Below are 22,889 nucleotides of genomic sequence, written 5' to 3' on the forward strand. Positions count from 1 at the left end.
TGACTGAATTTCTGGCCCCAGGATCATTAACATATTGGAAATATAATATAACCCGCCTTCCCCTGATGTCTGTACACATGCAGTTTCCCCACAAGAACCATTAGATAACAATCAGCAGCAAGAATCCTGCCTGCCTTTTGTCCTTCCTAATCCAGACGCATTGTGGTGCCCCAGCTGAGACCTGCTAATTCCAAATCAGAGATTAAATGGGGCCACACCTGGCCTGTACAGATCAGCACAGCAATGGATTATAGTTGAACTCATTTTCATAAATAGAACAATAGAAAGCAAATTTATTTTGAGGATGGCACTGAAGTTGCAGATAAATGCAGGTCCATTCCTTTTGGGTAGAGACATGGTCAGATTGCTGTGATTATTCAATAATTTGTAGTAAAATTCAAATCGGTAGTTTAGTTCTCCAAGCACGAAATTGCTGCAGAATGTGAATATATTGTGGGGACTATCCATGTGTCATTTCTAGTCTTTATGCTGACAAGGGAGGAGCTTGTAAACCTGTGGTGTGCTGCCTGCAGAGAGGAACCTTGGACTGTGCTATGTGCAATGAGGTGTGTACGCAAGAGGGCAAGTACCACAAAAATCAATAGTTGAGCTTGTAATTTGATCTTTCGATGGGAAGTATGCTTTATCATATATTAGTCACATTTATTTAACATTTTAATTCTTTTAACTAATTCCAAAAGGTTCCACAGTGTGCATTTTGTGCTTTATGATGAGCTTGAACGTGCCGTTTACCATTCATAAACAATTTTCATTTCTGGTCACAGCATGATAGAAAGCAGTGATTGTTTAAACCCCAACAACTATACAGAATCATGATCCAGGAAAACAATAAGGATTACCCAAAATAATTCCCTGATCAAAGATCAACCAATGGTAGAAGCAGAGTTTTTTTTTAAAAAAAGGATCTCTTTTACTTCTAATGTTTATGCCCACTATCATAATTAAAATTTGAGGAATAGAATTTGAGGAATTACTAGGAATAGATCCCACTTACAGACACAGCCACCATGTCAATGAATTTGTCCTTCAAGTGAGACTAAATTTGAAAAGATTAAAATAAATTTTGCAAAATCATAAATAAATAATAGGTTGGTTATATCTTAACTTACTAATAAATCACTAATTTCCACTACATTAGTGCTTTGCATTTTTGTTCAATTATGATTTATACCCCAGCTATGAATATAAAGCATGCTCGTCACCCATTGAAAATAAAGACTTGCATTTATATAGCGCTGCTCATAACTGTAGGATGTCCCAAAGCACTTTACAGCCAATGAAGTACTTCTGAAGTACAGTCACTGTTGCATTGCAGCAGCCAATTTGCACACAGTAAATTCCTACAATATGATAATGGTCAAATAATCTGTTTGTGATGTTGACTGAGCAATAAGTATCAATTCCCTTGCTCTTCTTCGAAATAGTGCCATGGGATTTTTTATGTCCACCTGAGAGCAGATAGGGTCTCATCCAAAAGTCAGTGCCTCTGACAGTGCAGCACCCCCTCAGTACTACACCAGTGTATCAGCCTTGATTTTTGTGTTCAAGTCATGGAATGGGACTTAAACTCACACCTTCTGACTTAGAGGCAAGAGTGCTACCAACTGAGCCACAGCTGACACTTAACATTCCACAACGGGTAGGATACAACATAATAGTGCATAACGTACTCCACTGTTAGTTCAGTCCACCAATTTGGATAAATACAGTGTTAGATCCTGCAGCACAGCATCCTAAGTTTTTTTTTCTGAACAAGGCTCCATGCTACTGATTCCAACTGCGCATACAAAGTGAGTCATACATTTCTCTGTATCTTTGCTACCTAACTAAATCAGCATGAGCCACTTTAGGTGTGCTGGACAAGACGTCCCATTGAGTATTGGAAAGACTCATCACATGAGTTAGATTCCAACAGCCATTTGGACACGAGACACCGCCATATGTCATATCATCATCTTGGCTACTATTTTAAAGAGATACCACAAGATCAGGTGACCAGAGACATACCTTTCTTTTAACATCAAAAAACTGTGAAAATATCAGGGACCCATAGAAAGCAAATTCCATCATGTAATGTATGTAGACTTCGAATGAAAGTTCCTGCAAAAAAAAGGAAAAATACAGGATTTAACTTTCTGATCTCAAGCAATTTTCCTGAGTGATGCCAATATTTTCTTAAAGAGACAGACACAAAAGGCAAGGAACCTTCTCAAAGCATAGGGCTTTGTTTTTACACTCTGCCCACCTGGCAGAAACAGCTGTCATGACGAGATTAATATCTATAACAGTATCGGAAATTATTTTTTAAACTAGTTTAGTGGTGTCCCTGGCTATCTGTCTTAATTGGATTAAAGCCAGCTGATCTAGAGGCTTTGATGTACAGAAAGAAGTAGGCTTGAAATGGCAATTAGATAAACATTGGTGTCAAGGGGGTAAACTTGTAATTTTAAATAAAGCATTCAAAAGAATGGGTGAAATCCTGCACCTAGCTAGAGGATGCCAAGCAATGTGTTTAATTTTTTCAGCTTACTAATAAAATTGGTGGAATCAAAGGATGTTCTTGTAAAATTAAAAACCTAGTAATACGATGGAAAATTTACATTCAAAGAGAAAAGGTATGTATAAAAGCGAAAGGAGATTGTGTTTAAGGTAGAGGCACATTAAGATCATTCAAGTGTAAGAAGCCTCCAGCTTGGAAACCTCGAGTCTGTCTGCAAGGACCCGGGGCCGAAACAAAATTATTTTTGAATGCAGCTGTCCAGGGTGTGCTCTGCCAGGTGTCTGTTTAAATCTATTGGCAGAAATTTTCGCTTGGCGGCCGGGCAGGCACAGGCCCAACCCGCTCGAGCGTGAAACGATACGCGTTGATGTCGGCCGAACGTGCCAATGTCGATGCAATAGTTCAGTCAGCCGGCAGGCCCCAGAATCGCCAATGCACCCGCCGACAATTAAAAGGCTTAAAGTCATTATATAATCAATTAAATTAATTTTTTCGCCGTCCGTCTAACCTAATGGTTGGCGGGCAGATGAAAAGACCAGACGGCCTTTGCATTTTTTTGAGAACCTCATCCATGGGAGGGGGGTGGGGGTGGGTTTGAGGTTTCCGAAAACAAACAATAATAAAAAAATAAAAGGTTTCAAATTTACTGCATAACATGTCCCTGTTCATGTGACAGAGTCATGAGGGGACGTTTCATTACATTTTTAAAGATATCTCTTCATCTCACTGAGGCACGGAGATGCCTCAAGGAGATTATGAAGCACTTGTTCGCGCTCGGTCCACTCGCCCTCCTCCCCCCGCCTGCACAGGCAACGCTCAGCGCTGCCACTCGCGTTTCACACTGGGGGGCCTTTACTGGCCGTCCAGCATGAAACCATGGTGCAGTGCCGATCCTGACCGTCCCTGCAGAGCAGCCCCATCAAGGGCAAAATTTTGCCCTACAAGTTTTACTGTTGCCTTTACGAGGGTGTAACTAAGAGTCAGATTAATTAGGAGATTTTTGTAGTTATTATGGTGCTAATTTTGTAGAAACGAGTATGTGCTTAAAATTTTTCTTGTATTAATAAAGGTTTAATTTAGTTTTATAAAAAAACTCTTGAGACTTGGTGGCCTTATTACTACTGAATTCAAAGCTTGCAACTTGAAACATACAAATTGCAAAAATGGGTTATGACAGTTGTTTCACATTTCCCTCTGGGATTTGAACAACTCAGCCTTTACCATAGGGTGTGTCATAATAATTGAGGGCTCTTAATGGGATATATTTGAAATTCCTTGATTTTTTTGGAATTGGTGAATCTTGAGGGCACAAGTACAAAAAACACGATTTCAGGAGTGGGTGTGGGGTATTTTTGAAGTGGTGAGACTGCAAAAATGGTTGTATTCATGGCTAAATTTTTTTGGGATGTAGAAGATAGAACTCTGATGGGTTATAAAAAGTATCCAAGAGTAAGTTGACAGAGTTGGCAGATAAATTACAATTGGGGTTACCTGAGGGGGCTAGGAAATCAGAAATAATTGAAGTGATAGCACAGCATCTGAAATTGGAAGGAATACCTGAGAGGCAGCATTCTCTAAGGAGTGTTTCATTGGAATGGGCTCAAATTCAGTTACAAATGAAAATAATTGAATTGGAAGAAAAGGAAAGAGACAGGGCATACCAAAGGTAATAGGCAGAAAGGCAGAAGAGAGAAAAAAAAAAACAGGAAAGGGAGAGAGAAACTGTGAAGAGAGAGAGCGAGAGTGAGCGTGAGAGCAAGAGAGACAGCGCGAGAGAAGGACTTATCCCAAGAGTAGAGCCCAGCGGGGCGATGTTTAAATTTGTACAAGCTCTTCCAAAGCTTGAGGAAAGGGATGTTGAAGCATTCTTTATTTCATTTGAGAAGATAGCTAAACAAATAAAATGGCCACAGGAAAACCCGACATTATTGTTACAGTCTAAGATGGTGGGTCGAGCACAAGGTATATGCTTCGCTGTCTGAAGAAGTATCGGTAAATTATGAAGTGGTGAGAAAAGCGATTTTGAGTGCATAGGAGTTGGCTCCTGAAGCATATGGACAGAAATTTAGGAATATGAGTAAACAGCCTAGGCAAACTTACATTGAGTTTGAGAGAGTAAAACAAAGTAATTTTGACTGGTGGATATGGGCATTAAAAATAGAGACAACATATGCAGCTCTTAGGGAAGTAATTCTTTTGGAAGAATTTAAAGATTCAATGCCTTCACTAGCGAGAACTCATGCGAAGGAACAGAGGGTTGATTCTGTAAGGAAAACAGCAGAGACAGCTGATGAATATGAGTTAGTTCATTGAGCTAAACCTGTTCTTCGTCACCATTTTAAATCCAAAAAGGATAGAAAGTGGGAAGGTGAAAGGAAGGTAGGTAGTCAGGGAAGAGGAGGAGTACCTGGAAATTCCCAGGAAATCTTTGTTTAGAATAAAAATGGTGCTTAGGATAGAAGTGACATTCGGAAGTTGAGATGTTTGTAATAATGCACCACTGTAATAAAGTGGGGCACATGCAGTCAGTGTGTTGGAAGTTGCAGGGAAAATCTGCTCAAATTATTGGAGTGAAGCAAAATTATGGAAGTAAAAGTGTTGTGGGTTCCAAGATTCAGGCACAGAAGAAACCAGTGATTTGTGTACAAGTAAAATGGGGAGAATCAGTGATAGATAAAGATGTGGGAATATGTTCACAATTTACCCAAGATAATTCTGAGGAGCAGATTGCAGAAATGTTTAAAGACTGTGTGTGTGAAGGAAAAGTCTTTCCATGTGTACAGGGTGGTGTAGGTAAAGATGTTAAAATTTTAAGAGACCTGGGGCTAGTCAATCCTTAATGTTGCGGGATAGTGATATTTGTTGTTTAGAGGGAGTATTGCAAGAACAGGTCATAATAAGTGGGGTTCATGGAGGTGCTAAACCTTTCCTGTTATGGAAGGTAAATTTAAAGAGTAAGTGGAAAACTGGTGAAGTGTCTGTTGGGGTGGTGTAAAAATTGTCCATTGCAGGGGTTCTATTTATTCTGGGTAATGATATAGCTGGATCACAAATGTGGGTGATGCCTATGGTAGTTAAGCAGCCTGTAGAAGTGTTTCCAACAAGGTGTTACAGAAGGAGCATCCTGGATTGTTTCCGGATTGGTTAAGGAAATTCTATTCTTGTTATTTGCTATTAGGGACGCTCCTAATTCATCGACTGGTTTTAGTCTTTTTGAACTAGTTTATGGTCATGAGGTAAGGGGACCACTGAAATTGATTGATGAGAAATTGGCAGGTCAAAATTCAGAAACTACTCTCCTGGATTGTATCAAACTTCAGAGAGAGATTAGACAGAGCATGTGATTTGGCTAGGGAACATTTAAAGATATCACAGCAAGTGATGAAAGTGAAGGCAGATAAGAAAGCTAAAGCTCGCAGTTTTATTGCTGGAGAGAAAGTGCTAGTTCCGTTACCAGAACTGAGTGACTCATTAAAGGCAAGATTTAGTGGGCCTTACAGGATTGAAAAGAAATTAAGTGAAGTAAAGTATTTAATAAATACTCCAGGTAGAAGAAAGAAGCAGACTATGTGTCATGTAAATATGCTTAAAAAGTATCTAGACTGTTGCACGAAGATGACAGTGGAACTGAAAAACCGATAGGGTATTTTTCACAGAAGTTAAACACACAACAGAGAAGATATTCAACGATTGAAAAGGAGACATTGGGTTTGGTGTTAGTATTGCAGCATTTTGACTTCTATGTGGCAAACAATTCATCAGAAACAATTATTTGTATAGACCACAATCCTTTAAAGTTCATGGACAAATTTCGAGACAAAAATGCTTAGATATTCAGGTGGAGTGTATACTGCATTTAATCTATAAATAATACATTTCGCTGGATGAGAAAATCTGTTTACAGATGCGTTATCGAGAGTCTGAAGTTTAAAGGGAAAATTGGACATTTTAAAACTAGGACACTGAACTGGAATGATTTCTGTTGATACCAACTTATTGTTATGTTAATGCATGCATCTGGTAATCCAATAATGTAAGTATATAGTCAAGTATAGGGGATAGTGTAAGATGGGTTCAGTGGTGTCTGTGGATTAAAGCCAGCTGGTCTAGAGGCTTTGATGTAGAGAAAGGAGGTTTGAAATGGTAATTAGATAAATATGGGGAAGTTTAGAAACATAGGGAAACATTTTTGCCCCATCCGGTGGGGTGGGGGGGGGGAATGGGCAGGCACGATTGGTGCCCCTGATTGGGGGCGCACCGCCATTTTATGTGGGAGGGCCAATTAAGGCCCGCCCAGCGTGACGTCCGCCAGGAAGTGCCATGTGCTCCCTATGCAGGTGGGAGGAGGATTCCCTCAGCCGAGAGTGTGCTCTTTCACACATGCATGCAAAAGAGTGCATTGATCTCCCCGAGGCTAAGTGCTGCCTCAGGGAGATCAGCTCCGAATTAAAATTTACAATACAAATGATAGAAAAATTTCCCTGACATGTCCCCTCATATGACACTGTCACATGAGTTGCGACATGTCCATAACTTTAACTGAAACCTTTATTAAAAAATTAAATACCCTCATGAAACCTCATCCCGCTCGTGGACGAGGTTTCATGCTTTTTCTGAAGCCCGCCAGGGCTCCCGGCCTGCCCACCAACCTTAAGGTTGGACAGGCAGGTCCTTTAATGATTTTAATTAGTTTCTCAATGGCCTCAATAGGCTGTTGACAGGTCGGCGGGCATGCAGCTGACTCGACCGCACCCCTGCTGACCTACAAATGGAAATGACATGGGGTGATGTCAGGAGTTCCACCTGACGTCATTTTACGTGTCGGTGAGCAGGCCCCACCCCCCCCAACCAGAAGATCGTGCCCATAAGTGTCAAGGGGGTACATTTGCATTTTTAAATAAAGCATTCAAAAGAATAGGTGAAATCTTACATGTAGCTAGGAGATGCCAAGCAATGTGTTCATTTTTTCAGCTTACTAATAATATTGGTGGATTCAAAGTTGTTGGAAGAGGTAAAATTAAAAAGCTAGTAATACAATGGAAAATTTACAAAGAGAAAGATATGTATAAAGGATAAAGGAGATTGTGTGTATGCAGAGGCATTTTAAGATCCATCAAGTGTGAGAGCCTCCAGCCTGTAAACCTCAAGTCTGTCTGCAAGGACCCAGGGCCGAAAGAAACTCATTTTTGAATGCAACAGTCCAGCGTGTGCTCTACCAGGTGTCTGTTTAAATCTATGAGTTTTACTGTTGCCTTAACGGGGGTGTAACTGAAGTCAGATTAATTTGGGGTCTTTTGTAGTTATTATAGCACTAATTTTGTAGACATGTGTATGTGCTTACAATTTTTCTTGTACTAATATATGTTTTATTTTGTTATTTTAAAAAATCTCTTGAGACTCAATGGTCTCATTCAAAGCCTGCTAAATTCAAAGCCTACATCTTGAAACATACAAATTGCAAAAATACGTTATGACAGTTGTTTCAAGTTTTCCTTTGAGATTTGAGCAACTCAGCCTTTACCATCGGCTGTGTCCACAAATTCACCTGATGACATCCTACACTGATCCTGCACGTTACTATTGTCATGACTCACCGGGGATAGTGCACTGCAATATCAAGCCCCACTGCTACCCGAGCCGAGACAAATGTGAAAAAAGTTTGATCAATCCATCTAATTGTTTAATTTAGCTTAACAGAATACAAGCAGCAGGCTTGTAAACTTAATAAATAAATAACTGTTTATTGAACAAAGTGTCATTAACTGGTGGCAAAAGAAAGAAATATGAACAGCTAATTTCTAACTCCATAACCTAACTCTACCCATTCTTAAATCCCTATACACACACACATACAAGACACATAAGACACACAAAAACATGGATTTTAAGGGTGGAATAAAGCAGTTCAAAAAGCACCAATTCCGGAGTTCAGGATTCAATGGGTTGACTTTGATCGATGTCTTCCAAATTCCTTTCAGTTTTTTGTTGGTGACACGAGGTGGTCTTCCCAGCACTTTCAGCCTTTGGTTCGCTGGTTGAGCACTTGCATTTCAATGTCTCTAACAGTGAGTTTCCCCTTTGCCTCTTGACAGGGGTTTTCAGAGAGGGAGCAGGTTATAGAGGGGAAAAAGCCAGCTAGCTATTATTGTAGAATTACTGGAATCTTACACACCACAGGAGAGGTGTCCTTTTTCTTTCAGGCAAGGGGCTGTTCTGCTGCACTGCTCTCACACAAACCCTGGTCACCTGATCAGGAGCCAATTAAAACGTTGTTGCCAGGCAGTTCCCTATTAGACCAGACTCCTCCTTGGCATCACCCTGTCTTTCATGGCAGACTCTGTTCCAGGACAGCAACATTGTATGTATCCCTCACACTGTTCCAGTAGACATGTCCTTCAAACTGTAGCCATTGTAATTTTAATCCACAGTCCAACAGAAATGAAAAGATATACTCTTTACGCTATAAGAACCTGCTATATTGAGCATGCAAGAAAGGTGCCTGCCAGAAACTAATCAAGTTAAACATCAGGGTTTATGTTACACTGATTTGTAAAGAATAAATCAGTCAAAATGTTAAACCATGGGTAGGTCAATAAATCCCCCAGCCTTCTGTCCAGTTTTTGATTGACTTCTGGTTATATTGAACTTGGATGGTTTTCAAAACTAGACTGAAAATCTTTTAATCTTTGTGCCAGTTTTCAAGTTTCTTTTTAAATGCTGCTCACCTCAGTGAATCATGTCAATGGTAGGGACTTTTCCCATTTGTCGAACCCATTATCAATCACAAAGTCACAGGCAATGCATGTTAACATTAAGTTCTCTATATAGTGGTCCAAAAATGTACCTTTGCTCTGGAGCTTTATTCAGTTGTTTACACTTTCTGTCTTCCAGCTGGATTTAAGCTCCACCCTCATGCCCAAGGGCCTATCAACCTCAGTCGTGAATGTACTCAATAACTGATTGTCTATGCCCTCGGGGATGGAGGTTCCTGGAGGTTCCAGCTATGTGGGTGAAGGGGTCTCTACTCATCTCAGTCCTGGATGGCTGACCCCTTGTTCCGACAATTATGATATAAATTATTATAAGTAAGTTTTCAGTGCATTTCTGAGGGAATGTCACATATTGACAGTACTATACTTCAGATGAGAGATTCAGGATGTCCTGATGTGATGAGATTCTGTAATGATGCAAGTGTTTTTTTCCCCCTTTCCAATCTCAGGAAAACAAACTTCATCAATAAAGCTTTTGCTTTTCACGTCAACAAGTTGTGGCTCTCTCTGCCAATTATACGTGGTTCTGTGCTGTTGCTCTGCACTCACTTGGATCTAGATTGAAGCTGTCCACGTTCATTATATCACGAACAGTAGTGGTTGATAAAATGAGAACTTTTTCACCATGTCAGTCCAGCTGGACGCAAAAGCCATTTTTTGGCAACACACGGTTACCCAGTCTTCTGCACATCTGGTCAAAGTGGACAAGGCTCGGAGGATGTTCTTCAAATTTTGCACCCATTGAGCAACTGTATTATCAGACACATTCCATAGGATATTCATTTATTCTATAGTGCGGGTCCTTGCCACAACCAAATAAAACCAGATTTGCCATTTGGCTACAATTTTATAGAGAAGTTTGTCCCACTTCTCATCTGTATTTAAGTAACACATACTCGGTTCTGAAAATAACTTGAAAAGTTTAGTAACTACCTGCTGCCATCTTGAAAGTTTTTTTTAATGTATTCTTATTATAAGTATTTTATGAATTTGGTGAAACAACTGGGTGGGGTTGGAACAACATGACTTAGTTTATCTTTCCCAATAAGAACATGAAGCTGTTCTATTGGATGTGTGCAGTGAAAGAATTTGGACTGACCTGAAAAAAAAACATTGGAAGGTTGGAGCTGGTCAAACTTGTTGGACTGGCACATTTATCAGCAGAAAGAGCAAAAATTAATGTTATCTTTAGTCACAAAAGTAGGCATAGGTTGACAGTATGTTCACAAAAAAAAGCTACATATGGAACTAAAATTGTTGTTTTTGTTAAGTGTAATAAAGCATGAACCAAAATGTATGAAAAAAACCAAATTATCAATAAAAAGTAAATGTCATTTCTTTAAAGTAAAGTTCTCTTCATGTATGTTGAGAAAAATGCAATGTTTACAGATTTAGAGGCACGGGAGAGTGTGCAGAGAAGATTTACAGGGGTGATTCCGGAAGTGTATACCCATGCGTTTCTGGTTAGAACAAACAGACTGGGTCGCTTTCCTCTTGAAAAAAATCAGCTGAGTTGACCTAATCGAGGTATTTAAAGTCGTGAAAGGTGTGGTCAGAGTTGATAGAGAGAGATGTTTCCTCTTGTGGGGAACAGCATTACCAGGAGGCCATCAATGTAAGGCAGTCACCAAGAAATCCAATAGGGAATTCAAAAGAAGCTTCTGCAGCCAAAGAGTGGTAAGAATGTGGTTAAGTGAATAGTATGGATGCATTTAAGGTGAGGCTAGACAAACATGTGAGGGAGAAAGGAATATCTGGTTATGATGAGAGATTTGGATGGGAAAGATGAGAAGAGACACTGGTGGAACATGTTTTAGTTAGGCCAAAAAAGTCTGTTTCTGTGCTGTTTATCCTGTGTAATCTTGTTTAAGAAAGAACTGAAGGCAGCTATTGGGCTTATGTATAGGGACAGGAGAAGGGGAAATGGGGAAAAATATTTTTTAAATGAAGCTATATCCTGCCCTAATTATTTTAATAGTACCTCTTAAAAAATATTTTTATGTTAGTACTGCTCTTAGTGACACTCTTAAGGTGGCTTGTTTGGCGAATTTACTGCATGGTATGGTAGGAAGATATTTAGACTAGTAAAATCCTTAACAAAAACAAAAATACCTGGAAAAGCTCAGCAGGTCTGACAGCATCTGCGGAGAGGAATTATTCCTATTCCTCTCCGCAGATGCTGTCCGGCCTGCTGAGTTTTTCCAGGTATTTTTGTTTTTGTTTTGGATTTCCAGAATCCACAGTTTTTTGCTTTTATCCTAGTAGAGTCCTTGTCTGGTCTGAGATAGCTAACCTCAGCTGGACAAACAGCAGTAGGGACACTACATTGGCCTCAGAATTCCAGGCAGGTGAGAAGGAAGACCATGCAAAATTCCTACATCCCATTACTATCCAGTGAGCCCCTGCTGAATGTGTATGTGTACAAATGTTACACAGGGACATGATATTTCATTCATTTGTTGGTGTCATCTTCTTCTCAGAAGGTTGACTACCTTGGATCTCAACCTCTGACAGTCCTGTGCTACCTTTACACATTCCGCATAGGTTAGCTGCATCCAGTCCATTAAATCAGTCATCCATTTTCCCCTCTGCTTCCTGCTCCTACATTTTCCATCAATCTTCCCCCCCCCCCAATAACTCTGTCTACTGCCTGCTCTAATGATTTTTTAAAAATTCATTCAAGGGATTTGGGTGTCGCTGGCTAGGCCAGCATTTATTGCCAATCCCTAATTGCCTTTGAGAAGGTGATGGTGAGCTGCCTCCTTAAACCGTTGCAGTCCAATGTGGTGTAGGTACATCCACAGTGCTGCTAGGGAGGGAGTTCCAGGATTTTAACCAAGCGACAATGAAGGAATGGCAATATATTTCCAAGTCAGGACGGTGAGTGGCTTTGAGGGGAGCTTCCAGGTGATGATGTCCCCATGCACCTTCTGCCCTTGTCCTTCTAGACAGTAGCAGTCATGGGTTTGGAAGGTGCTGTCTAAGGAGCCTTGGTGAGTTCCTGCAGTGCATCTTGTAGATTGTACACACTGCTGCTACTATGTGTCGGTAGTGGAGGGAGTGAATATTTGTGGGTGTGGTGCCAATCAATTGGACTGCTTTGTCCTGGATGGTGTCAAGCTTCTCGAATGTTGTTAGAGCTGCTCTCATCCAGGCCAGTGGAGAGTATTCCATCACACACCTGACTTGTGCTTTGTAGATGGTAGACAGGCTTTAAGAGTCAGGAGGCCAGTTACTCGCTGCAGGATTCCTAGCCTCTGACCTGCTCTTGTAGCCAGAGTATTTATATGGCTAGTCCAGTTCAGTTTCTGGTCAATGGTAACCTCCAGGATGTTGATTATGGAGGATTCAGCGATGGTAATGCCATTGAACGTCAAGGGATGGTGTTGTTGGAGATGATCTTTGCTGGGCACAGGTGTGGCATGAATGTTACTTGCCACTTGTCAGCCCAAGCCTGGATATTGTCCAGGTCTTGCTACATTTGAACATGGACTGCTTCAGTATCTGAGCAGTCACGAATGGGGCTGAAAACTGTGCAATCATCAGCGAACATCCCCACTTCTGACCTTATGACAGAAGGAAGGACATTGATGAAGCAGCTGAAGATGGTTGGGCCGAGGACACTACCCTGAGGAAGTCCTGCAACTGAGGTGATTGACCCTCAACAACCACAGCCATCTTCTTTTGTGGGAAGTATGACTTCAACCAGCGGAGAGTTTCCCCCCACCACCACCACCCCCCCCCCAATTCCCAATGACCCCAGTTTTGCTCTCCTTGCTGCCATACTCGGTCAAGTGTTGACTTGATGTCAAGGGCAGTCACTCTCACCTCACCGAAGTCTTGCATCTTTCTCTCTCTGACATAATGCATCGATTTCCTCTTTTCTCCTGCCATTTCCAACAATTACTCATTAGTCTTTCTACATAGGATATGCAGGTCATCCCCCAAATGTCCACATCTCAAGTGCATTCAGCTTATCAATAGTCTCTTTGTTTGTTGTCCATGTCTCCGAGGAATATAACACAGATGAGAAAACGTAGCACCTTAGCATTCGTTTCCCAAGACTCCGGTTCAACTTCTTTGATGTTCGCACATCCTTGATTCTGACAAAGCTGGTCTTTGCCATCTCAAATTCTCCTTTGGATCTCACAACCACATCTCCCATCTGCCCAAGGTATGTGAACCTTTTCACTTGCTCCAGTACTTGTCCATTTACTTCAATTTTCACTTCCAGGGTTAGGTCTCTGCTTATCACCATTGTCTTGGTCTTCATCACATTCATTCTTAATCCATATTCCAGTATTTACAGTCTGGTAAAGTATGATAAATAAGTGTGATGTAGTGCAGACCCTTTGTATTAACAACGCTCAGAGTCCAACAATAGGACGAGGACTTTTCTCAGAATTACAAATGGATCCTTTTTCAGAGCTAAGCTTCTGACCCCAAACCACCACCCCCCCCCCCAACTTTCTCCAATATCCCTCAGTCACAATGGTAAGTGATAATTTGCTCTGAATCAGCCACTGTAATATGTAAGAGATTGACCAATGAACACCCTCAAAATGTTCATCTTCCTCTCTACAATGATAGAGCCAAAATCAGGAACTAATTTAACTCAATTTTATCTGGGTTCACAAGGTGAAAAGAGATGCCACCACAATACTATTGTTAATGAAAATGTAATGAAATAATCCTCACATGAAAGGGATAGTTGTACCAGCACTCTCTGCTATCCCACAGCCAGGAACTCTGTTTGGTGCAGGGGAGAAAAAGTATACACAAATTTTAAAAATCATTATACTTTTAGGAGAGAACACAATTTAAAAAAAAAACAAAACTTTATACAGAGAAAACTTTTCTCCAAATATGTACATGAATTTTGACACAAGATTAGGTTTACACACGGACTTCAACAAGTTCACTCCTGGATTTCTTAAAAACCAACTGATGCTCATCCTGTTTTGCAACAGTTGACACCTAAGCACTGGCTTAAAAGAATCTGGCAGGCTCCCAGCTGAGCTGCTTGCCTCCCGAGTGCTAAGCTGCCAGAAAAAATGTTTGTGCTGGAGCTGTTGACTGGGCACTGATTATAGATTAACGAACCTGTAAATTTGTGCAACTGCACTGGGCAAATAAATGTTTCTAAACCAAAGATCCTCCGAAAGCTCAAGTGAATTTATCCAGTGAGTTTGTTGAACTGAAAAACCCAACCAAATTCCAGGTTTGATCCCTGGACTGTGCGGAGCGAGCTGATCTCAGTCAGGAAAACAGAAGGGGGCAAGGCTACACCTGGCCTCAGCGTTACAAAATAGGGGTGGGGGGGGTGGGGGGGGGTGCAGGGGGGGGGGCGTAAAAATTCAGCCAAGTATCTTGCTTCTCAATGCCATCCACCTACTTCTGCCATGGCTATGTGAAAGACGATCAGACTCAGCTGTGATGCCCCTGGCAGTCAAACAGCTCGCTACAGTCAGCGTCACGGCTCAGACCTCAATAAAGACCACTTAGGTACCAGAAGGTGACCAGTGCCCACAGAACCAGCAAGCAGCAACCACCTTAAAGACACAAGAGGGGTCAAGAATGGAGAAAATTGACAAGGAATTCTTTTTTTTTTTAAATTCAAATTCTGTATGACCCCCAAAAATCTATTTTACTCATGTGTGGTATGTACCAGTACATTTTCCAAGCTAAATTATTGGAATTATATTAAGAATTGTTTCCTTACCTTTGACAGGTAATAAAAACTGAATGAAAAGGCCCATAGATAGAAAGTGAACTTCCACCTGTAAGAAGAAAATCAAAGTTTTATTAACACAGTGAAATATTGCATGGAAAAATTTCTCTTTAATTTTGGGGGGAAAGAAAACAAACTTAAATGCATGCATTTTAAACTATTTGCTCATTGTTGTTCATTCTCTATTTGAGGTACTACATGCTACCAAATATGACAAACCACCACAATAAAGGCCCTTAGCTCTGCAAATGAATTGTATATTCATTCTCCAACCTATGGAGCAACCTGCATCACATAGGTTCTCAGTATTTATTGTCCAGTCTCAGTTAATGTTGTCAAGCCTGGCTGGACATATTCCTGGAGGTGTTATCACATGCCTCCAACCACCCCCTTTCCCGCACTCTTTTCATTTGGTTAACCAACACGTCCATCTTTAAGGTGCGCTGTCTTCTCACACCAATTGGAACTAAACAGCCTATTATTTATTATCCTATTGGATGACTTTTTGAGTGTGAATCAAACAGACAATTTTTTCACCATATCTGATACTTTTGTAAATAAACAAAAAGTCTTTAGTACAGAACTTGAACATTACTGAAAAGAGACACATTGGTGAAACACTGTCTTGCACTCATCAGGACAAACACAAGAATACCAAATTTCAAACAAAATCATAATTTATCGAACAGGAGAAAAAGGGTGCTGATTGGTTGGCAATTCAAAGCTGATTGACTAAGGTGTTGCCAAGCAGAAGGCAACAGGGAACCATAGGCTCCCCAAACTCCCAGGTGATTCATAAAAGGCGCAAGGGCTTGGACATATTCCTTTCATTTGCAGAGAACGGGTCCCAGAGTATGAATGTATGCCGCTTCTAGCTCGTTATGCTCCTATGATCTTATGACCAGGGTTGTTTACAGCAGTGTCCTCCAGATTAGTCTTCAATTCCTAGAGTGTTGGCAACTCTAATCTAAGTGGCATTCCCCTTTATAAATTAAGATTCTGGCAGTGTTGGAAGATTCAACTTGTCTAACCTACTCAATTTTTTAGCTGGACCAAGTTAAAACTAATATTGCCCAACTAATTCTTTAAAAATACATAGAGGTATTTCTGGACCTCAAACCCTGCTGTGTGGAGTCTGTGTGCCGAAGATGGGAGGCCCAAAGCTGGCCTGAAATTAGGCCATGGGCCTCAATTTAATAACATGGGTGAGCAGCATGTGCATGTCATACTTGCACAGGCAGTTCACTTTTTGCAGCAACTAATTTCAGTCATCCTGTCTCACCGGGTGTAGCCTCAGGTATGTAGCGGCTGGAGACAGAGAAAATCGGAGAGAGACCAATTGCAACTGGAAGGAGTGCTGTGCATTGGGAGAAGTGCTCCTGCTCCTAAAGAAGCCTTAAAAGTATTTGTGGTTGGCAGCCAATGCTTTGGCCATTGAAAAATCGTTAGTGAGGCAAGTCTGGCTCTGCTCATTGCGACCCAAGTTCTGTGACAGTACCAACAGCAGGCATTAAGCTCCACATTTCAGAGACATGTCGACTGTTTTTGGGTGACTGCCAGAGTGGCTTAAAAGTTAAATGACCCAACCCAATGTCAGGTCAAACCTTTTTCTTTGGGCACAGGATGTTGTCCCTGAAATTGGGCCAAGAACCATAAAATAGGTGTAATGAAGCTCAATTTCCACCCAATATTTTGATTTTGCTACAGCTACACATAAAAAGGTCAATGATGTCACAAAATATTAGTAGTAATCAGCCTTTATGTAATATGAGTGTCTTATTAAAACCTTTTAAAAATTGTCTCAATAAATAACTCACTAAATTCTTCCTCCTCCTCACAGCCCCACAATTTTACTTTCACTTTTGCCATCATGGCAACAGACATCCCCACTGGAAAGTTGAACAGCTCTTACGCTTTCGCCGGGATCACTTGTGCTAGGAGAACCTATTCAGGACTTTTCCACCAAGTTTTCCCTCAGGTCTCTGGCCTCTGTCTTGACAGATCAAGAAGTGCAGAGGACAAGGGATTAAATCTGCAGCAGATGTTAGTACTCAGGCATGCTGATCTCCACCATGCCAACTTCACATTGAAAAAAAATCTATGTCAATTCAACTATTAACCCAATCTGTACAAATTCTATTCACCAAAAGGCACCAAATAAAGTACTGATGCTTTGCTACAGGAATCAAAGGAAATCAGCAATAAAAAGATGGCAGCTCCTACATGGACAACTCCTGGGGGACTTGCTTGCCAAGTGGTTTTGGCAGGCACTCAGTCACGAGTGGGTCTTTTAAAAATTCTTTCATAGGATGTGGGCATCGCTGGCAAGGCCAGCATTTTTTGCCCATCCCTAATTGCCCTTGAACTGAATGGCTTGCTAGACCACTTCAGGAGGGTATTTAAGAGTCAACAACATCACTGCGAGTCTGGAGTCACATGTAGGCCAGACCAGGTAAGATGGCAGATTTCCTTCCCTAAAGAGGACATTAGTGAGTCAGATGGGCTTTCATGACAATTGATGATGGTTCCATGGTCACTATTACTGAGACTAGCTTTAAATTCCAGACTTTATTTTACTTATGAATTAAAATTCCTCAAGATGCCATTTGAACCCTGGTGCCTGGACAATTAGCCTGGGCTCTGCACTACTGGTCCAGTGACATTACAACTACGCCACTTTTGGGGGAAAATAGCTCCTTACAGATGAAGAAATCAGATTATTTTTGAGTTTTCAAAAAAGATACATTGGAAAACGTGGTATGGCAAGAATCAATTACATGCTCTCGCAGAACTTTGTCAGCTGACTTGGTCTGTCCTGGTATCGCCGCAGCTTGAACCATTGTATCACTTTCTTTGTATCCCAATCCAGCTGCTTTGCCAAACGATTCAGGTGACTTTTACCAGGTTCCTACAAAATGATCAAAACAGCCACACAAAATCAGTTACATATCAAAAATTATTTCTCTGGATTGCAATTTGCTAATAGGTCCAGTAACCTACTGATCTTCTTCCTAATGTTCAGTCCTCTGCCCGAAGGCAGGTCCGACCCACAGCACCACAACCACCACCACCACAGTAGGGCAAGGACACAAGTCCCAAATTCAACCCAGCCAGAACAAGGATCGAGCCCCCTGCTGTGGGCACCATTCTGATCCACACCAGCCGTCCAGCCAACTGAGCCAACCAGCATCCTGAGGAGTCCGGGTTGCTGTGGCAACATGCACTTTTACATGCATGTTGTAGTTTGGAGCTATTTACAGTGATGGTAGCAGCTCCATTCATCTTTCTATCGCATGTCACACCAGGAATATCTCCCATTCTTACCACCTGCCACTGGCATATGGTGGAAGAATTTACAGGTTGATAGTCAACCTGTTTGGCCACATTATGAACGCATCTTCCTTGGCCATCAAGTCCTAGGGTGGGACTCAAAGCCGGAGATTCTGGCTCAGAGGCTGAGACACTACCCACTGTGCCCTAAGACCTCCCATGATAATATCAATCATCATTTGTTATATATCAAAGGAAGTTTCTACACTTCAACTTCACACTTTGTTACTTTTAGGTTCGTCCTGATTTTAAGCTCCTTGTTTTGAATGGATTTTTACCTTGCTTCATGCCATGGTAATGAATTTCAAAATCGTGATCGGGCCAAATTTACATCTAGGAAAAGATTCAAGCTGACCCTATAGAGGTGTTCCATTTGCTAAGTAGCCGAACATTGTGTAAGAAATGCTGGGCTGTAACTTCCGAGCTACATTGGCTGGAAAGAGAAAACAGATTTATGACTATCCCACAGCAGCTTCAGGGAGACAGCCGGGCCTGAACTTTCTTGGAGTGGCAGAGTCAGATTGCCATTCCGCTCCTCCTTTTTTTAACCGCTGAACGTTTCCGATCCTTTCTCGCCCAACTTTCCGACCCAGGCCGGGCGAGAACTGTGCAGGGCAGCGCGTTCCCAGGACTTTCTATTAAGGACTTCAGAGTCAGAGTAAAGAGGCCATGCCCCCTTTTTGTATGCCACCAGCTTCCGTAAATCAGGTGGGTTTAAAGGTCAAGCCACTTTCAAGGCAGGGAGAAGGTAGATTTGTCAGGTATGTGGTTGGAATTTGGGAGGCAGGCAGTCGGGTCGGGGCAGAGGGCTGTCTTTGGTGTGCGTCTGTACAATAGTTACTCAGAAGCTAGAAGTGGTTTTAATTCTAACTTTTTCTGGGTAACTATTGACGTAAGACAGTCCAAACCATTAAAAATTTGCAATTTAAAATCACATTTTCATATGGTTCCCATTGCAGGGAAATTGCCTATCAGAAGTTTGTACTTCCCAGGCAATTGCTATGCAAACCTTACCCAGGAACTTGAGATCAGGGGTGGGGGTGGTAGCTCCTCAGTGCATCTTTGGGGTACCTCCCAGTTACACTGCCCTGGAGCTTGGAAGTCATGGGCCAGCATTTCTTACACAACAGTCAATTGTTTAGCAAATGGTTTATTGAACATCTCCATAGGATCAACTTGAATCTTTTCCTAGATATAAATTTGGCCCTTTCACGATTTTGAAATTCATTACCATGGTGTTAAGCAAGGTAAAAATCCACTCAAAACATGGAGCTTAAAATCAGGACTAACCTAAAAGTATCAAAATATCAGGACTAAGCTAAAAGTATCAAAGTGTAAAGCTGAAGTGTAGAAAGAGTCAATAATTTTGGTAAGGAAAAAATAAACCTCAGCCTATGAATTTGTACCTCACCGTATAAAATATACCAGGTGATTTCACAAGAGGCTCCCATAACATTGTCATCTTCACCCAGCCTCTGCCCAGAAACTGCTCAACACTCAGTTTTGCCCTTGTCACCTACATGCCCGATTATTTTATGCCCATCTTGCCTGACCTCCCTTGCTCCACAATCTGCAAATTGAGGCTCATCCAAAATTCTGCTCTCTTTACCCTATTTTCATCAAGTACTACTCATCCATCACTGTCCTATATTGGTTTCCAGTCCACCAATGCCTCAAAGTTGTAATCCTCATTCTTGTGTTTAAAATCCCTTTATGGTGGTGACTTTCCCTCTCGCTATAACCTTCTTCAGCCCTATTGCCTGCCCCCAGAACTCTCCATTCTTCTGACTGGCCTTTTGCCCCAGTGTTGCTGGCCACGCTTTCAACCATTTAGGTCCCATACTCTGGAAATTCCTCCCTAAACACCTCCATCACCCTCCTCCTACAAGACCCTCCTTGAATTCCACATCCCTACGCACATGGTTAGTCACCACCAATGCACATACCCCCCACCCCACCTCCTTCTGCGGTCATTTCCATATTGTTCTTGCTTACATCTCTGAAGTACCTTGGTATGTTCTTCTACATTAAAGCGATTATATAAAGGCAAGTTGCTGGTGATAAATATTATGTAAAATGAGACACTTAATTTTAGAACTAAACAGTTCATTTTCTATGTTTGCAAACATTTGGTGTAAAGATATTTATTTAGCTTACATCCTTATAAAACTTATCCTCTTGTAATAATTCTAAGATTCAATCTCACCGTAGTTATATCTTTGAACACTTTTTCCAGAACAATGTTTTGCTGAGCCTTCTGGATTGGCCTACAGTCTACTCCAAGGAACTTAGCAAATGGTGTTGCAATAAACCTAAAGCAATAATAAAAAAAAGAAATTTTGAAATACACCAGTAAGCACAGGTAACCCAACATGCCACCAAGTGCACAGTTATTTTAATACAATGAAAATTATCCCATGTCTGTACGATTCCACATCTGATGGGACTGCAACGGATCCCATTTGTCAGAGTCCACTATGGATTGTGTCAGATGCTATATATCCATATAACCCACACTGAGCTTATGTTGAGATTTCACAGCAATAATATATGAATATATGACAACACCTTTATAATTGTGTATATTATTCCACAGGAATTCCATTTATGTGCTTTCCATTGTGTATAGTGCACACATATACTATACTCAAGTATATTATGTGTCTAAAAGCAAAATACTGTGGATGCTGTATTTGAAACAAATACAGAAAATGCTGGAAAAACTCAGCAGGTCTAGCAGCATCTGTGGAGAGAGAAACAGAGTTAACATTTCAAGTCTGCATGACCCTTCTGAAGTGTCATATGGACACGAAATGTTAACTCTGTTTCTCTCTCCACAGATCCTGCTAGACCTGCTGAGTTTTTCCAGTATATTATGTGCGTATCTGCAATAAAGACCATCTGACACAAAGAAAAAAGATTGAAATAATAATAATTTTAGCATCAAAATCTACTACATGCTCTCAAAAGTAAGAATTTTTAAAAACAGAAGGAAATTAGGCCTACAAAGACTTTCTGCTATTGACAGAATTCAGAACTATTTAGAGAAGAATTTCCAGTCATTGATTTATATCATGAAGTGACACATGTTCATGCCTCAACTTAGCCTTTGCTCAGTACCTCAGATATGTGGGTTAAATGCTTTCTCACCAGAAGGGGTAAATTGAACAACTGGTCATTGGTCTGATGTTTCTGTCTTGTAGGTGACTACAGAGTGCCATTGGTAGAACGAGCCTGAAAAGAGATTTCCAGACCATCCTCTCACCCACATGAAAGGAAATGTTTGAGGAATTTACCGAAAGGGAGAAAGATAATCAATGGCAAATGGACAAGTTATCTGCTAATAAAAATCCATCAGCAGTGCTCCACAATAAGGAAGCCATTTACTGGTTCCTATGCTGGCCCTTTGAAGGTAATTAGCCATAATCCAGGAGGGACCATAGGGATCTCTCTTAGAGAGAGAGACACACACAAGTGGTTATATAGGTTGAGGGGTACCACTCTGCAGCAAGCATGGGCTAAAGCAAGGAGGCAGGTTTCCATGAGCTGGATTGGGAATTGCAGCCATGATGTTGGCATCATTCTGTATCACACACATGAGCTATCTAGCCAAATGAGCTAACTGACCCCATTAGAGATACACTGCTCTGCAGTTTCCCTATAGACCTGTACATTTTTTCCTGCCAAGTATACAACCAATTCCTCTTTGACGGTTAATATTTTGAAAAATTTAGTAACTAACAGCACTGTGGGTGTACCTACACCACATGGACTGCAGTGGTTCAAGAAGGCTGCTCACCATCAACTTCAAGGGCAGTTAGGGATGAGCAATTAATGCTAGTCCAATAGCGATGTCCACATCGTGTGAAAGAAAAAATGTTTTTTTTAAAGATTGCAGTATAGCTAATTTTGATGGGATGATGATGGAACTAGTGACATACTTTTTAAATATTGAAAAATAAAGGAGATAGAAAAGTAGTGGGAATGCTTAAATGGGTAATATATAGGGTTCAGGAGAAGTATATTCTGCTAAAAAGCAAGGATAATCTAACCAATAATTAAATACCTTGGATGAATCAAGGGACAAGGGAAAAATTGAAAGTATAAGGATACACAAAATCAACTCATAGGTAATGACAATGAAATGACAGAAATATCGAACAGTTAGTTCACCTCAGTTTTCACCATGGAGACTAACATGATGGACATGACAGATTTTTTTTTTAAATCTCAAAACATTTAAGATAGAAAGCAGAGAAATCATTGATAGAACAATTATACTTAGAAAGGATAAAACCCCTGTCCAGATGGATTGCTAGGACACAATGAAAGAAACTAGGGGAAAGATAGCAGGGATCTATTGTATATGGATGTATAAAAAATCAATTAAAAAATTTAAAGTGCCATAGGTCAGACAGACAGGTAATGTTACTCCAATATTGAAAAGGGGAGATAGAAGAAGTCCAAGGTATTGTAGATCATTTAGCTTAATATTGGCAGTAAGAAAGATAATGGAATCTTTACTCAAAGATATCAC

General features: G+C 40.8%; 1 protein-coding gene across 2 annotated transcripts in view; it reads right to left on the minus strand.

Annotated features, from left to right (window-relative positions):
* The window catches only part of LOC121269012 (ceramide synthase 5-like), a 52,440-nt gene that overhangs the window by 12,747 nt on the left and 16,804 nt on the right, over nucleotides 1-22,889 (minus strand). For both annotated transcript variants that reach the window (XM_041173367.1, XM_041173368.1), the window contains 5 exons: nucleotides 20,559-20,664; nucleotides 17,800-17,930; nucleotides 15,014-15,071; nucleotides 13,990-14,040; nucleotides 2,029-2,121 (listed from right to left, as the gene is read on the minus strand). In XM_041173367.1, coding sequence (XP_041029301.1) covers nucleotides 2,029-2,121; nucleotides 13,990-14,040; nucleotides 15,014-15,071; nucleotides 17,800-17,930; nucleotides 20,559-20,664 — 439 coding nt within the window. The remainder of the gene's footprint in view (nucleotides 1-2,028; nucleotides 2,122-13,989; nucleotides 14,041-15,013; nucleotides 15,072-17,799; nucleotides 17,931-20,558; nucleotides 20,665-22,889) is intronic.

Source organism: Carcharodon carcharias, chromosome 23, assembly GCF_017639515.1.
Source record: "Carcharodon carcharias isolate sCarCar2 chromosome 23, sCarCar2.pri, whole genome shotgun sequence".
Classification (NCBI taxonomy): Eukaryota; Metazoa; Chordata; class Chondrichthyes; order Lamniformes; family Lamnidae; genus Carcharodon; species Carcharodon carcharias.